General features: G+C 73.8%; 2 protein-coding genes across 2 annotated transcripts; both read right to left on the bottom strand.

The window, feature by feature from the left end:
* Positions 1-166: 166 nt before the first annotated feature.
* On the bottom strand, positions 167-2856 carry LOC309416158 (3 beta-hydroxysteroid dehydrogenase type 7-like; the record flags this gene model as incomplete). The annotated part of the gene is given in 8 exon segments (XM_082015734.1): positions 167-329; positions 935-1015; positions 1017-1038; positions 1110-1218; positions 1785-1907; positions 1910-1942; positions 2205-2346; positions 2812-2856. Coding segments are annotated over 8 exon segments (718 nt in total), but the record flags the coding sequence as incomplete, so codon positions are not given.
* Positions 2857-5972: 3116 nt separating this feature from the next.
* On the bottom strand, positions 5973-14630 carry LOC309416157 (uncharacterized protein; the record flags this gene model as incomplete). Its single annotated transcript, XM_082015733.1, is given in 15 exon segments — positions 5973-6146; positions 6228-6365; positions 6721-6840; positions 7622-7732; positions 7815-8313; positions 8411-8551; positions 8725-9160; positions 9246-10217; positions 10407-10811; positions 10814-10844; positions 11983-12000; positions 12082-12194; positions 12265-12352; positions 12875-13018; positions 14502-14630. Coding segments are annotated over 15 exon segments (3519 nt in total), but the record flags the coding sequence as incomplete, so codon positions are not given.
* Positions 14631-14797: the final 167 nt, after the last annotated feature.

Here is a 14797-nt window from a genome sequence, read left to right as displayed (position 1 = left end):
GGGCAGGGGTGGAAGATGGGGCTGGTTGTGGGGCAGAGGAGAGGGCGTGGGGCCGGCTATGGGGCAGGGGGTGGAAGATGGAGCTGGTTGTGGGGCAGAGGAGAGGGCGTGGGGCCGGCTATGGGGCAGGGCGATGCGGCACTGGCGGCCGTGGGGCGGGACTCACCGGCGTAGACGCGGCCGTGCTCAGCGTGGGGCGGGAGGGTTCGGGGCAGCCACCCCCCGGCCGCCTTCCCCCGCCGGTAGAACTCGGCCATCAAGGGGTGCCGCTCCCCATAGATCCCCGTGGGGCGCAGGGCCACCGTCACCAGCCGCCCCCCCCCCGCCACCTGCCGGCCACGCCGCGGGGTCCCCCAGCTGCCCCCCGGCGCCGAGGTGACCCACATCCCCCCCACCCCGTCACCTGGGTCCCCCCTCCTCGACGCCTGAGGACCCATCACCCCCCTTCCCCACCCTGAACCCCACTGGGTGCCCCCCAGGTGCCCCGAGTGCCCCCAAAACTCCCCTGGGTGCCCCCCAAACCCCACTGGGTGCCCCCTAAGTGCCTTGAGTGCCCCCAAAACCCCCCTTCCAAAACCCCCCTGGGTGCCCCCCAAAGTGCCCTGGGTGACCCCAAAACCTCCCTGGGTGCCTCCAAAGTGCCCCGAGTGCCCCTAAAACCCCACTGGGTGCCCCCTAAGTGCCCTGAGAGCCCCCAAAACCCCATTGGGTGCCCCCAAAACCCCACTGGGTGCCCCCCAAGACCCCCCCTGGGTGCCCCCGAAGTGCCCTGGGTGCCCCCAAAGTGCCCCGAGTGACCCCCAAACTCTCCTTTGTCCCCCCCCAACCCCCCTGGATGCCCCCCAAGTGCCCCGGGTGCCCCCCCAAATGCCCAGGGGCACCCCCCCAAACTCCCCCGGCTGCCCCCCCGGGCGCCGTGGGTCCCCCCACTCACGGGGCTGCCGTTGGCCTCCAGGACCAGGCGCTCGGCCTGGGCCTTGCTGAGGGGGTAGGGCTCCGTGTGCCGGACGGACGGGGTATGGCGAGTCCTCGTCCCCCCTGCGGCGGGGCGGGGCGCGTGAGGGGGGCGCGGGGCGCGGCGCGGGGCGGGGCGGGGGGCGCGGCCGTACCGCAGGAAGGGGTCCCCGCGCGTGTTGGGCCCCACCACCTCCATGCTGCTGGTGTAGACGAGGCAGCGCACGCCCTGCGCCCGGCAGCCCGCGATCACGTTCTTCGTCCCTGAGGCGGGGGGCGTCGGTGGGTCGCCAGCCCCACAGGCAGCCCCCCACGTGCCCCCTGCCACCCTATAGAGCCCCTCAGCCCACCCCACAGACCCCCCAGCCCTTCCCGGTTGCCTCCCAGCTGCCCCCTAACCCACCCCATAGACCCCCAACTGCCCCCTAACCCACCCCTAGACCCGCCAGTTGCCCCATAGCCCACCCTATAGCACCCCAGTTGCCCCATAACCCCCCCTCCGGCCCCCTTATTTGCCCTATAGCCTCCCCAGTCTACTCCACATACCCCCCAGCTGCCCCCTAACCCACCCCCATAGACCCCCCAGCCCCCCCAGCTGCCCCTAACCCACCCCATAGACCCCAACTGCCCTCCAGCCCACCCCCAGCCCCCCCAGCTGCCCCGTAAGCCACCCCATAGACCCTCCAGACCCCCAAGCCACCCCCTAACCCACCCCATAGACCCTCCAGACCCCCAAGCCACCCCCTAACCCACCCCATAGACCCCCCCAGCTGCCCCCTAAGCCCCCCCCAGCCCCCCCCGCTGCCCCCCAGCCGCCCCCCGGGGCTGACCCTGCACGTTGACGCGGGCGATGGCCTCGGGGCTGGCTCGGCCCCAGACGTCCACGAGGGAGGCGGCGTGCAGCACCGCGTCGGCCCCCGCCAGCACCCGCCCCACGGCCCCCGCGTCCCCACGTCCCCCTGCACCAGCCGCACCCGCACCCGGCCCCCTGCGTGGGGACGGCAGAGCGGGGGGGGTGACCCCGGGGCCCCCCCGCCCCCGGTACCCGGGACCCCCCCTCCAGAGCCCGGGGACCCTCCGCCCCAATCACACCCCACATCGACCCCATGCGGCCCCCCCCAGACCCCTGGGTCCCCCCTCAGACCCCTGGGTGGCCCCTCCTGGATGCCCGGGACCCCCGGGTGTTGGGGCGGGGGTCTCCCTGCAGACCCGGGCCCCCCAGATATTTGGGGCAGGGGTCTGCAGCCTACCCGGGCCATGGGGGACGACGCGGGGGTCGATGTGGAGGTCGAAGACGCGCAGCTCCCGCAGCGCCGGCTCCTGCTCCAGCAGCAGCTGCACCAGGTGGGAGCCCAGGAACCCGCAGCCGCCCGTCACCACGTACACCAGCCCCTGCCGGGCCCCACGGCGGGCTCACCCCACGGCCGGCTCGCCCCACGGCCGGCTCGCCCCGAACCCCCAAACACTGGGGTCCCCCGGACATTGGGGTCCTCTGAAATCCCCCCCCGGATGCCTGCGGTCCCTCTGAGGCCGAGGGATGTGGGGCCCAGACCCCCAGGAGGGTAGGGGATGTGGGGCCCGGACCCCCGGGACCCCCAGGAGGGTAGGGGATGTGGGGCCCGGACCCCCGGGACCCCCAGGAGGGTAGGGGATGTGGGGCCCGGACGCCTGGGTCCCCTCTGAGACCAAGGGCCGTGGGTCCTGGACGCCCTATAGCTGTGGGTCTCCTATAGGTGTGAGTCCCCGACACCCGGATCCCCTATAGACGTGGGTCCCGGCCCCCTGGGTGCCCCATAGACGTGGGTCCCGGCCCAGCCCCCCACCTCCCCAGGCTTCCCGGGCTCCCCCCACCGGTACCTGGGGGTCGGGGTGGGGGTCGCTGTCCCCGGGGGGCGACTCCATGGTCCCGGTCCCCCTCCCCCCCTTCCCGGGGCTTTTTTTCCTGTCGGTGGCCCCGCCCTGGGGGGGGAGGGGAGGGGTGGGGGGGGAGGGGAGGGGTGGGGGGGGAGGGGCCCGGCCGCCTGGGTCCCCGCCGGGGCCGCCCGGGGCCAAGGCCGCTGGCGGGCGGGGGGGTGTGGGGAAGGGGGGGGGGGAACAGGGAAACGATGACGTAACGAAGGGGGAGGGGACCGGACGCCGGAGCTCGTGTGACGGGAAGCGGGAGCGGGGAGGGGGAGGGTGCGGCCTACCCGTGCCCCGAGGCCTGCGCAACCCCCCGGGGTGTTGGGCCGACCCCGAGGCCCGGGACCCCCCCGAACGGAGCGGGGGTGCCGGGACGCCCCCCCGGTGACCCGGGACCCGCCTCGGTCGCCCGCGACCGCCCCCCGGTGGCCCGGGACCCCCGGGACGGGGGGTGAGGCCTACCCGGCCCCCGGCGCGGAGGCGACCGTTGCTGTGGCAACGCGCGACGCCGCCGGCGCCACGCCCACCACCCCTACGCACTTCCGCCCTGACCACGCCCTCCTCGGGAGGCGGGCTCCGTGTTGGCACCGCCCCATAACCAGCCCCGCGCGGAGCTCCGCCCCTCTGACTCCCCAGCCACGCCCACGCGGGCGGGACGTGCCGCGGCCCCACCCCTTCCGCGAGCCCCCCTCCTCTCATTGGCTCCCCCAGAGAGCCCCGCCTCCGCGCAGCCCCTCCCTCCCCGAGACCCCGCCCCCCTTGAAACCGGCCTCCCCCCGCCCTTCCCGGGACCCCCCAGACACCGGGACCGCCCCCCCCCCATGTCGGGGTCCCCCCCGGGCCCCCCCCAACACCAGGCCCCCCCCACCGGATACCAGGCTCCTCCCCTAGAGCCCCCCCCCCGGGTAGTGGGGCCCCCCCTAAACTCCAGGACCCCCCCCAGGATCCTGGGGTCCCCCTGCCCCCCCCGAAGCTGCGACCCCCCCCCAGAGACCCCCTGCTCCCCCCCCAGGGCTGTTGGGGACCCCCCCCCCAGAGACCCCTGCTCCCCCCCCCAGGCTGCTGGGACCCCCCCCAGACCCCTGCTCCCCCCCCAGGGCTGTTGGGGACCCCCCCCCCGGCTCTTGGGGACCCCCCCCCCCAGAGACCCCTGCTCCCCCCCCAGAGACCCCTGCTCCCCCCCCAGGCTGCTGGGACCCCCCCCAGGCTGCTGAGACCCCCCCCCCAGGGCTGTTGGGGACCCCCCCCCGGCTGTTGGGACCCCCCCCCCCCGGCTCCAGACCGTCTCAAAGCTCGGTGGCCACTTTATAAAAAGGGGGGGCCCGGGGGCGCCCCCGTATCAACATATGTACAGGGGGGGCATTACAGGGTATTTACACCCCCCGGGGGTATTTACAGAGCGGGGGGAGGGGAGGCCCGGGGGGGAGGGGCAGGACCCCGCTGCCGCCCCCCGGGGGGGGCCCGGAGTCCCCCACCCCCCCCCCCGCCCCCCGGAGGCGCCCCGAGTTTCTACAAGAAACAGCGAAGGAAGAGGAGCCTCCTCCGGGGGGGGGAAGGGAGGGGCGGCGGTGACATCACGGCGGCCGCGATGACCTCACGGCGCTCGCCCGGGATGTCACGGCCCAAGGGGGAGAGAAGGGGGGGGGGGGGGGGGGGGCCGGGCGGTGAAGTCCAAGTCAAAGGCAGGGCAGCGGGGCGGCGATGTCACGGCGGCGATGTCACGGCAAGCACGGCGGCGATGTCACTGGCAGGGGTGGCGGCGATGTCACTGGCAGGGGTGGCGGCGATGTCACTGGCAGGGGTGGCGGTGACGGCACTGGCGGCTGAACGGCATGGCCGCCGCGGCAAGGTAACGGCGACATCATGGCAAGGATGGTGGCGGTGACAAGGCGACGTCATGGCGACCTCACGGCAATGACGTCCTAGCACCCATGACATCACCGTCACACCAACGGTGGGGACCTCGCGTCAACCACGGTGACATCACGGCAACGCCGGGGGCAACGTGACGCCAACCGCAGGGACAGGCCAACCGCTGAGGCGGGACATTAATGACGGCGGCAACCTCACACCAGCCTTCGATGACCTCACATCAACCACGGCAACATCACGGCGGCAGCGGCAACCTCACAACGACGTCAACAAGGGCGACGCCCCCGACCGCAGCGACCCGCCAACCTCCGCCACAACGGCGGTTGACAACACACCAGCCGCGGCGCCAACCTCAACGCCAACAGGGGCGACGCGTCAACCGTGGCGACGCACCAACCTCGGCGACTTCGTGCCAACTGTGGCGCCAACCTCCCAGCAAAGGCAGCCCCACGCCAACGGTGATGACTTCACGCCAACGATGGTGGCCCCACGCCAACGGTGGCGACTTCACGCCAACGGTGGCGACTTCACGCCAACGATGGCGACTTCACGCCAACGATGGCGACTTCACGCCAACGGTGGCGACTTCACGCCAACGATGGCGACTTCACGCCAACGGTGGCGACTTCACGCCAACGATGGCGACTTCACGCCAACGATGGCGACTTCACGCCAACGATGGCGACTTCACGCCAACGATGGCGACTTCACGCCAACGATGGCGACTTCACGCCAACGATGGTGGCCCTACGCCAATGGTGATGACTTCACGCCAACGGTGATGGCCCCACGCCAACGGTGGCAACTTCACGCCAACGGTGGTGGCCCCACACCAGCAGTGGCGACTTCAAGCCAACGATGACAACTTCACGCCAACGATGGTGGCCCTACACCAACAGTGGCGACTTCACGCCAACGATGACGACTTCACGCCAACGATGACGACTTCACGCCAACGATGGTGGCCCTACGCCAACAGTGGCGACTTCACGCCAACAGTGGCGACTTCACGCCAACAGTGGCGACTTCACGCCAACGATGGTGGCCCTATGCCAACGGTGATGACTTCACGCCAACGATGGTGGCCCTACGCCAACAGTGGCGACTTCACGCCAACGGTGGCGACTTCACGCCAACGGTGGCGGCGACTTCACGCCAAAGGTGGCGGCCCCACGCCAATGCTGGCGACTTCACGCCGACGGTGACGGCCGCGGCCACCCCCCCCGGCCCCGCGGCGGGCGGGGCTAGTTGAGCGTGCCGCGGCAGCTCTCGGTGCGGCACAGGCAGGGGATCTTGGTGTCCTCGATGGGGAACTTGTAGTCGTAGGTGATCTCCTCGTTGACCCCGATGGGCTGCTTCGAGTAGATGACGATCTTCTTCTGCGCCTCGATGGTGATCACCTTGGCGTAGCAGTTGGGCTGCGCGGCGGGGGCGGGGTCAGCGCCGGGGCGGCGCGGAACCCCCCCCGGGGCGTTTCGGGGACCCCCCCGGGCGCTCACCGTGCAGCAGTGGTTGATGAAGCGGGCCAGGTTGCCGCACTTGGTGGCGTCGATGATGGTGTCGTGGTCCACGCGGAAGAGGTAGCTGCTGCCGATGCCCTCCTGCACGTAGCGCTTCTCCCGCATGTCCGCCACCACCTGGGGGGCGCGGGAGGGCGTGGGGCGCCGCGGGGTACGGGGGGGTCCCCGGGGACCACGGGGTGGTTGGGGGTCACCGTGGGGTGGTGGGAGGTGGTTGGGGGTCAGCATGGGGTGGTTGGGGGTGGCGGGAGGTGCCCGTGGGGTGGTTGGGGGTCACTGTGGGGTGGTTGAAGGTGGTTGGGGGGCACCGTGGGGTGGTTGGGGGTCACCATGGGGTGGTTGGGGGCGGTTGGGGGGCAGCACGGGGCAGTTGGGGGCGGTTGGGGGGCAGTTGGGGGGCAGCACGGGGTGGTTGGGGGGCAGTTGGGGGGCGGCGCGGGGCGGTTGGGGGGCAGCGTGGGGCGGGGCTGACCTGGCGGATGTTCTGCCCCACGTACTCGATGACCATCTCGTCGGCGGCGATGGGCTCCATGGCGAAGAGCCCCCACTCGTGGATGCGGCTGCGCCCGAACCGCAGCCGCTTCTTCCGGAACTGGGGGGACGTGGTGTGGGTGGGGGGCGCCCCCGGGGACACCCCCCCGGACACGGACACGGGGAGAGGGACACGGGGGACGTGGACACGGACACGGGAAGAGGGACACGGGGGACGTGGAGGACACAGGAAGAGGGACACGGACATGGGGGACACGGACACGGGAAGAGGGACACGGACATGGGGGACATGGACACGGGAAGAGGGACACGGGGGACGTGGAGGACACGGGAAGAGGGACATGGACACGGGGGACACGGGAACAGGGACATGGGGGATGTGGAGGACACGGACATGGCACGAGGGACACCAGGGACACGGAGGACACAAGCGTGACAACGGGGACATGGAGAACATGGACATGGCCCGAGGGACACGGGCGTGGAGAACACAAGCATGGCGAGAGGGACACGGCCACGGCAAGAGGGACACGGAGGACATGGACACGGCAAGAGGGACACAGGCATGGCAAGAGGGACACGGACACGGCAAGAGGGACATGGAGGACATGGCCATGTCAAGAGGGACATGGAGGACACAGACGTGGCAAGAGGGACACGGCCACGGCAAGAGGGACACAGGCATGGCAAGAGGGACACGGACGTGGCAAGAGGGACATGGAGGACATGGCCATGGCAAGAGGGACACGGCCACGGCAAGAGGGAACTGGCGCCCCGGGCGCGGCGCGCACGCGGCAAGAAGGACGCGGGGGATGCGGATGCGTGGGGGACACGGACGCGCGGGGGACGCGCGGATGCGCCGGGGCCGCCCCCCGCCCCACCTTGAGCTGGTTGAGCTTCAGCAGGTCACTGTCCGGCAGCGCGGCCGAGCCCATGGCGCTGAGCAGCCGGCGCTGCTCCGAGCGCCGCTCCGACAGCACGCGGTTGGGGCCCTGCCGGGGACAGCCGCCGTGGGGCCGGGCCGCCGCGGGGCCGACCCGCCGTGGGGCCGGGCCGCGGCGGCCGGGACCTCACCTGGGTGTCGGGGGCGTCGGGGTCGGCGGGCGGGGCGGGGCAGGGGTGCAGGTACCGCGCCTTCTCCCGCCGGCTGATGGGGTAGTAGCCCTCGCTGCGGGCGCTGCCCGTCCGGTGCTCCCGCGCCTCCGGCCACCGCCGGCGCCGCCGCGGGCTGCTCGTCCTCGTCAGTGCCACCGTCAAGGGACCAACGCCCGCCGCCGGGTGCCCCGCGCCAACGTACCCCACGCCCGTGACGCCGACGCCCGTCTCCGGGTCCCCCGCGCCAACGTACCCAACGCCCGTGACGCCAACGCACGCAACGCCCATGACCAACGCCCGTGACGCCGACGCCCGTCTCCGGGTCCCCCGCGCCAACGTACCCAACGCCCGTGACGCCGACACCAACACACGCAACGCCCATGATGCCGACGCCCGTCCCCATGTCCCCACCGCCAACGCACCCAACGCCCACGAGCCCAACACCAACATACCCAACACCCATGACCCCAACGCCCGTCTTCACGACCCCAACGCCAACGCACCCGACGCCCACGAGCCCAACGCCCGTCCCCACATCCCCACCACCCGTTTCCACATCCCCACCACCAACGCACCCAACGCCCATGACCCCAACGCCCGTCTCCAGGTCCCCTGTGCCAACGTACCCAACGCCCGTGACACCAACACACGCAACGCCCATGACACCGGCACCTGTCTCCGGGTCCCCCATGCCAACATACCCAACACCCATGACACTGGCGCCAACACACACAACACCCATGACCAACACCCATGACGCCGACGCCCGTCTCTGGGTCCCCAGCGCCAACATACCCTACAGCCATGACGTCAACGCCAACATACTCAACATCCATGACCAACGCCCATGACGCCAACACCCATCTCTGGGTCCCCCGTACCAACGTACCCAACGCCCGTCTCCAGGTCCCCCGCGCCAACGTACCCAACGCCCATGACGCCAACGCCAACATACTCAACACCCATGACCCCAGTGTCCGTCTCTGGGGCCCCCGCGCCAACGTACGTGACGCCCGTGATGCCAACACCAACATACACAACGCCCTTGACCCCAACGCCAACGTACCCAACACTCTTGACCCCAACGCCCGTCTCCACGTCCCCAACGCCAACATACTCAACACCCATGAGCCCAACACCCATCGCCGAGCCCCCAACACACGTGTAGCCAACCACCAGGTCCCCGACACCCATCTCCATGTCCACAACGCCCACCTCCCCAGCCCTGGTGCTCATATACCCGACGCCCACGACCCCAACGCCCGTCCCCACGTCCCCACCACCAACGCACCCGACGCCCACATCCCCGACGCCCATCCCCACCACTAACATATGCAACGCCCACGACCCCAACACCTGTCCCCACATCCCCAACGCCCACGACCCCAACGCCCATATCCACGTCCCCACCACCAACGCACCTGATGCCGATGACCCCAACGCCAACGTACACAACACCCATGACCCCAACGCCCGTCTCCAGGACCCCAACACCCGTCCCCACCTCCCCACCACCAACGCACCCGACGCCCACAACCCCAACGCCAACACATCTGACGCCCGTCTCCACATCCCCAACGCACCCGACGCCCACGACCCCAACGCCCGTCTCCACGTCCCCACCACCAACACACCTGACACCCACGTCCCCAACGCCCATCTCCACGTCCCCACCGCCAACGCACCCGACGCCCATCTCCACGTCCCCACCGCCAACGCACCCGACGCCCACGACCCCGACGCCCATCTCCACGTCCCCACCGCCAACGCACCCGACGCCCACGACCCCGACGCCCATCTCCACGTCCCCACCGCCAACGCACCCGACGCCCACGACCCCGATGCCCATCTCCACGTCCCCACCGCCAACGCACCCGACGCCCACGACCCCACCGCCCGTCCCCACCCCCGGGAGGATATCCGTGTGGTGCACCCAGTGGGTGTCGTTGAGCCAGTGGGTGCCGCTATCCTCCTGCAACAGCCGCTCGTAGGTGACGCGCAGGAACCGCATGTCCTCGGCGTCCAGCCCCGCGCTCCAGATGTCGTAGAGGATGGTCATCTGCTCGAACTCGCTGCGGGGGGCAAAGGAGCGGGCCGGGGGGGACCGCCGGGCCGGGGGGGGCCCGCGCGGCCGCAGCCATCGCCGCGCCCCCTCTTCCTCCTCCTCGTCTTCCTCGTCTTCCTCCTCGCTGCTGCTCTCCTCCTCCTCCTCGCTCTCGCTGGACGCCGAGGAGGCGGGCGCCGGCGGGGGGCGATGCCGCTTGCGGCGGGGGGCCGCCGGCGGGGGCGGCGCAGGGGGTCCCTCTGCCTCGGGGGGGGCCTCCACCACCACCTCCTCGGGGGCTTCCAGCACCTCGGCGGCGGCGGGCTCCAGCCGCACGGCTTCGGCGGGGTGGGGGGCGGCCGCCGGGCTTTCGGGGGGGCCGCGGCGGGGGGGCCCGGCCCGCACCGGCATGGCGTAGTTGTGCTCCAGCAGGACGGCGGCGTCGCGGGAGGGGGCGGCCGGGGAGGGGGGCGCGCCGCCGCCGTCCTCCTCTTCCTCCTCGTCCTCCTCGTCCTCCTCCTCCTCGCCGCCGCCCCCCCGGGTGAGGGCGATGGCGGCCAGCACCGCCAGGTCCCCCCCGGGCTGGGGGCCGCGGGCCAGCTCCAGCAGCGAGGTGGCCCCCAGCCGCTCGGCGGGGGGGGCGGGCGGGGGGCGGCCGGCGGGGGGGGGGGGGCGGCGGGGGGGGACCCCGGCGCCGCCGCCCCCCGAATCCTCGGCCCAGCTCTTGACCAGGGACGCGTGGTCGGCCGGCAGGTTGCAGACGGGCCGGGGGGGGGGCGGGGGGGGCCGGGGGGCGTCGCGGCGGCGGGGGGCGGCGGGGGGCCGGGCGGGGGGCGGCGGCGGGGCCGGGGGGGCCGGCGGCGGCGGCGGGGGGGGCGGCGGCGGCGCCGGGGGGGGCTCCTCGCCGGGGCTGACGGTCTTGCGGCGTTTCTTGGGGGGGGCAGCAGCGGGATGGGGGAGGAGGGGCGGGGGGGCGGCGCTGGGGGGAGAAGGGGGGGAGGGGCGTCAGCGGGGGGGACCCCGAAACGGGGGACGCCCCAAAATCGGGGGGGGGGGGGAGAAGGGGGCCCCGGAGGGCGCTTACCCGGCTCCGGCGTGGGGGGCCGTGGGGGGGCGGGGGGGTCCTCGGCGGCGCTCTCGTCCTCGGAGGACGAGGAGGAGGAGGAGGAGGAGGAGGAAGAGGAGGGGAGGAGGAGGAGGAGGAGGGGGGGCGGGAGGAAGAGCTGCTGGCCGAGGCGCTGCCCCCCCCCGAGCCCTCGTAGAGGGACAACTTGGAGGAGGCTTCGCTGGGGGCTGCTTCCTCTCCCTCCCCCTCCTCCTCCTCCTCCTCCTCTGCGGGGACACGGACACACGGCACCGCGTCACCCCCCCGCCCCCAGCCCCACATCCCCCCCAGCCCCACATCCCCCCTGCGCCCCCCCAGTCCCCCTCCAGCCCCACATCCCCCCACATGGCCCCCCAGCCCCACATCCCCTCCGCGCCCCCCCACCCCACATCCCCCCAGCCCCACATCCCCCCCTGCGCCCCCCCAGTCCCCCTCCAGCCCCACATCCCCCCACATGGCCCCCCAGCCCCACATCCCCCCCCGCCCCACATCCCCCCCCAGCCCCCCCTGCTCCACATCCCCCCCCAGCCCCACATCCCCCCACATGGCCCCCCAGCCCCACATCCCCCTGCAGCCCCACATCCCCCCACATGGCCCCCCAGCCCCACATCCCCCCCCGCCCCACATCCCCCCCCAGCCCCACATCCCCCCACATGGCCCCCCAGCCCCACATCCCCCCCCGCCCCACATCCCCCCCCAGCCCCACATCCCCCTGCAGCCCCACATCCCCCCACATGGCCCCCCAGCCCCACATCCCCCCACATGGCCCCCCAGCCCCACATCCCCCCCCGTGCCCCCCCCGCCCCGCATCCCCCCCAGCCCCCCCGCCCCACATCCCCCCCGCCCCACATCCCCCCCGCCCCACATCCCCCCCCCGCGCCCCCAGCCCCACCTCCGGGGGGCTCCCGGCCGCCCCCGCGCTCCCCGGCCGGGGGCTCCCCCTTGGGTCTCCGCCGCCGCCGCCGCGCCGCCACCTCCTCCTCCTCTTCGGCCTCTTCCTCCTCCTCCTCTTCCTCCTGCCGGGGGGGGGGGCACGGAGGGGTGGGTGGGGGGCGCGGGGGGGCGCGGGGGGGCGCCGGGGGGCGGGGGGGGCTCACCTTGCCGGAGGAAGACTCCTCGGAAGCTTCCTCCCCCTCGCTGTCCAGCCGGAAAAGCTTCCGGCGCTTGCCGGGGGCGTCGGGCCGGGGGGCGCCGGGGGGGGGCTCCTTGTCTGGGGGGCGAGGGGAGGGGCTCAGGGGGGGCTGCGGGGGGAGGGGGGGGCGGGGGGGGGACACACTCACCGTCCTCGTCCTCCTCGGGGGGGGTGGGGGGCCGGGGGCGCTTCTCCTCCCCCCCCTCCCCCAGCTCCGACGGCTCTTTCCGCTTCACCTGGGGGGGGGGGAAACGGGGGTCGGGGGGCTGGAGGTACCCCCCCGCCCCCCATACCCCCCCCAGCCCCCCATTACCCCCCCCAGCCCCCCATACCCCCCCCCAGCCCCCCATAACCCCCCCCAGCTCCCCATAACCCCCCCCCCAGCCCCCCATAACCCCCCCCCAGCCCCCCATTACCCCCCCCGCCCCCCATAACCCCCCCTCCGCCCCCCATAACCCCCCCGCCCCCCATAACCCCCCCGCCCCCCATACCCCCCGCCCCCCATTACCCCCCCCAGCCCCCCATAACCCCCCCCAGCCCCCCATACCCCCCCCGCCCCCCATAACCCCCCCTCCGCCCCCCATAACCCCCCCCCAGCTCCCCATACCCCCCCCCGCCCCCCATAACCCCAGAAAAAAGGGGGTTCCCTTGAGAACCCGCCCTCGCCCCCCCGGCACCGCCCCGCCCCTCCCCAAAGGAGAGACCCTCACACGCGGGGGGACCCCGCGCCCCCAGCCCCCCCAAAAAAAGGGGGTTACCTTGAAGGAGGGGAGGCGCAGGGCCCCCCGCAGCCCGGCGCCGCCCCCCCGCGCCCAGTCGACGAGGGAGAGGAGGGCGGGGGGCTCCTTCGGCCTCGCCCGCTCCCTCTCCTCCTCCCGCTGCCGCGCCGCCGTCTGGAAGGGCTGGGGGGGGGGGCGAAGGGGTCACCCCCCCGCTGGGACCGGGGGGACCCTCGCCCCCGGGGACGGGGTGCTGGGGGGGGCGTTTGGGGGGGGCTGAGGGGGGGAAAGGGGGGGAAATGGGGGGTCTGGGGGTCCCGCGGTGGGGGGAACAGGGGGTCTGGGGGCTTGGGGGGGGCCGGGTGTGGGTCTGGGGGCGTTAAGAAGCCTCCAGGACATTCAAGGGGACACCGAGCCCCCCCCCAAACAGACCCCAGCCCCCCGAAGCACCCCCAGCCCCCCCAAGCACCCTCGAACACCCCCCCACCCCACCCCAACCTCCCCCAGCACCCCCCAACCGCCCCCCAGCCCCCCAAACACCCCCCCAGCCGCCCCCCAACCCCCGCAACCGCCCCCCAGCCCCCCAAACACCCCCAAACACCCCCCAGCCGCCCCCCCAGCTGCCCCCCCAGCCCCCCCAAACGCCCCCAACCCCCCAAACGCCCCCCACCGCCCCCCAGCTGCCCCCCCAACCGCCCCCCAGCCCCCCAAACACCCCCCACTGCCCCCCCAGCCCCCCCAAACGCCCCCCCAAACGCCCCCCAACCCCCCAAACGCCCCCCAGCTGCCCCCCCAGCCCCCTCCAAACACCCCCCACCCCCCCAAACACCCCCCCCAACCGCCCCCCAGCCCCCCCAAACGCCCCCCACCCCCCCCAAACGCCCCCCACCCCCCCCAAACACCCCCCCAACCGCCCCCAGCCCCCCCAAACGCCCCCCAACCCTCCCAAACACCCCCCCCAACCGCCCCCCACCCCCCCAAACACCCCCCCCAACCGCCCCCCAGCCCCCCAAACACCCCCCCAGCCGCCCCCCAACCCCCGCAACCGCCCCCCAGCCCCCCCAAACACCCCCAAACACCCCCCAGCCGCCCCCCAGCTCCCCTCAAACACCCCAACCCCCCAACCGCCCCCCCAACTGCCCCCCAGCCCCCTCAGCTGCCCCCCCAGCCCCCCCAAACACCCCCTACTGCCCCCCCAGCCCCCCCAAACGCCCCCAACCCCCCCAAACGCCCCCCACCGCCCCCCAGCTGCCCCCCCAGCCCCCCCAAACACCCCCCAGCCCCCCCAACCGCCCCCCACCGCCCCCCAGCTGCCCCCCCAGCCCCCCCAACCGCCCCCCACCCCCCAAACACCCCCCCCAACCGCCCCCAGCCCCCCCAAACACCCCCAAACACCCCCCAGCCGCCCCCCCAGCTGCCCCCCCAGCCCCCCCAGCTGCCCCCCCAGCCCCCCCAAACGCCCCCAACCCCCCAAACACCCCCCAGCCGCCCCCCAGCTCCCCTCAAACACCCCCAACCCCCCAACCGCCCCCCCAACTGCCCCCCAGCCCCCCCAGCTGCCCCCCCCAGCCCCCCCAAACACCCCCCACCCCCCCCCCACCCTCCCCCAGCCGGCTTCCGGGGGGCCGGCTCGGGGGTGCCGGGCGGGGGTGCCGCCCCCCCCCACCTTGACCTGCTCCTCCTTGCGCTCCCACCAGGCGTCGAAGGCGCGGAACGCCACGTTCTCCACCATCTTGCGGTTGAGGTCGCGCTGCATCGTCGCCTTCATCTCCTGCACCAGCGCCGCCAGCACCCCCTCCACCGGGCCCCCCCCCCCGCGGGGGGCGCCCCCCCCCCCCGCCCCGGGGGGCCGCGGCGGCGGCGGCGGCGGCGGGGGGGGCGGCGGCGGCGGCTCGGTGCCGGGGGGCCGCTCCTCGCCGGGGGGGAAAGGGGGGGCGAAAGCGGTGGGGGGGTAATGGGGGG

Source organism: Phaethon aethereus (assembly GCF_964289735.1).
Source record: "Phaethon aethereus genome assembly, contig: HAP1_SCAFFOLD_75, whole genome shotgun sequence".
Taxonomy (NCBI): domain Eukaryota; kingdom Metazoa; phylum Chordata; class Aves; order Phaethontiformes; family Phaethontidae; genus Phaethon; species Phaethon aethereus.
Note: the sequence above shows the minus strand (reverse complement) of the source record. Positions and strands in the feature narration are given on the sequence as shown.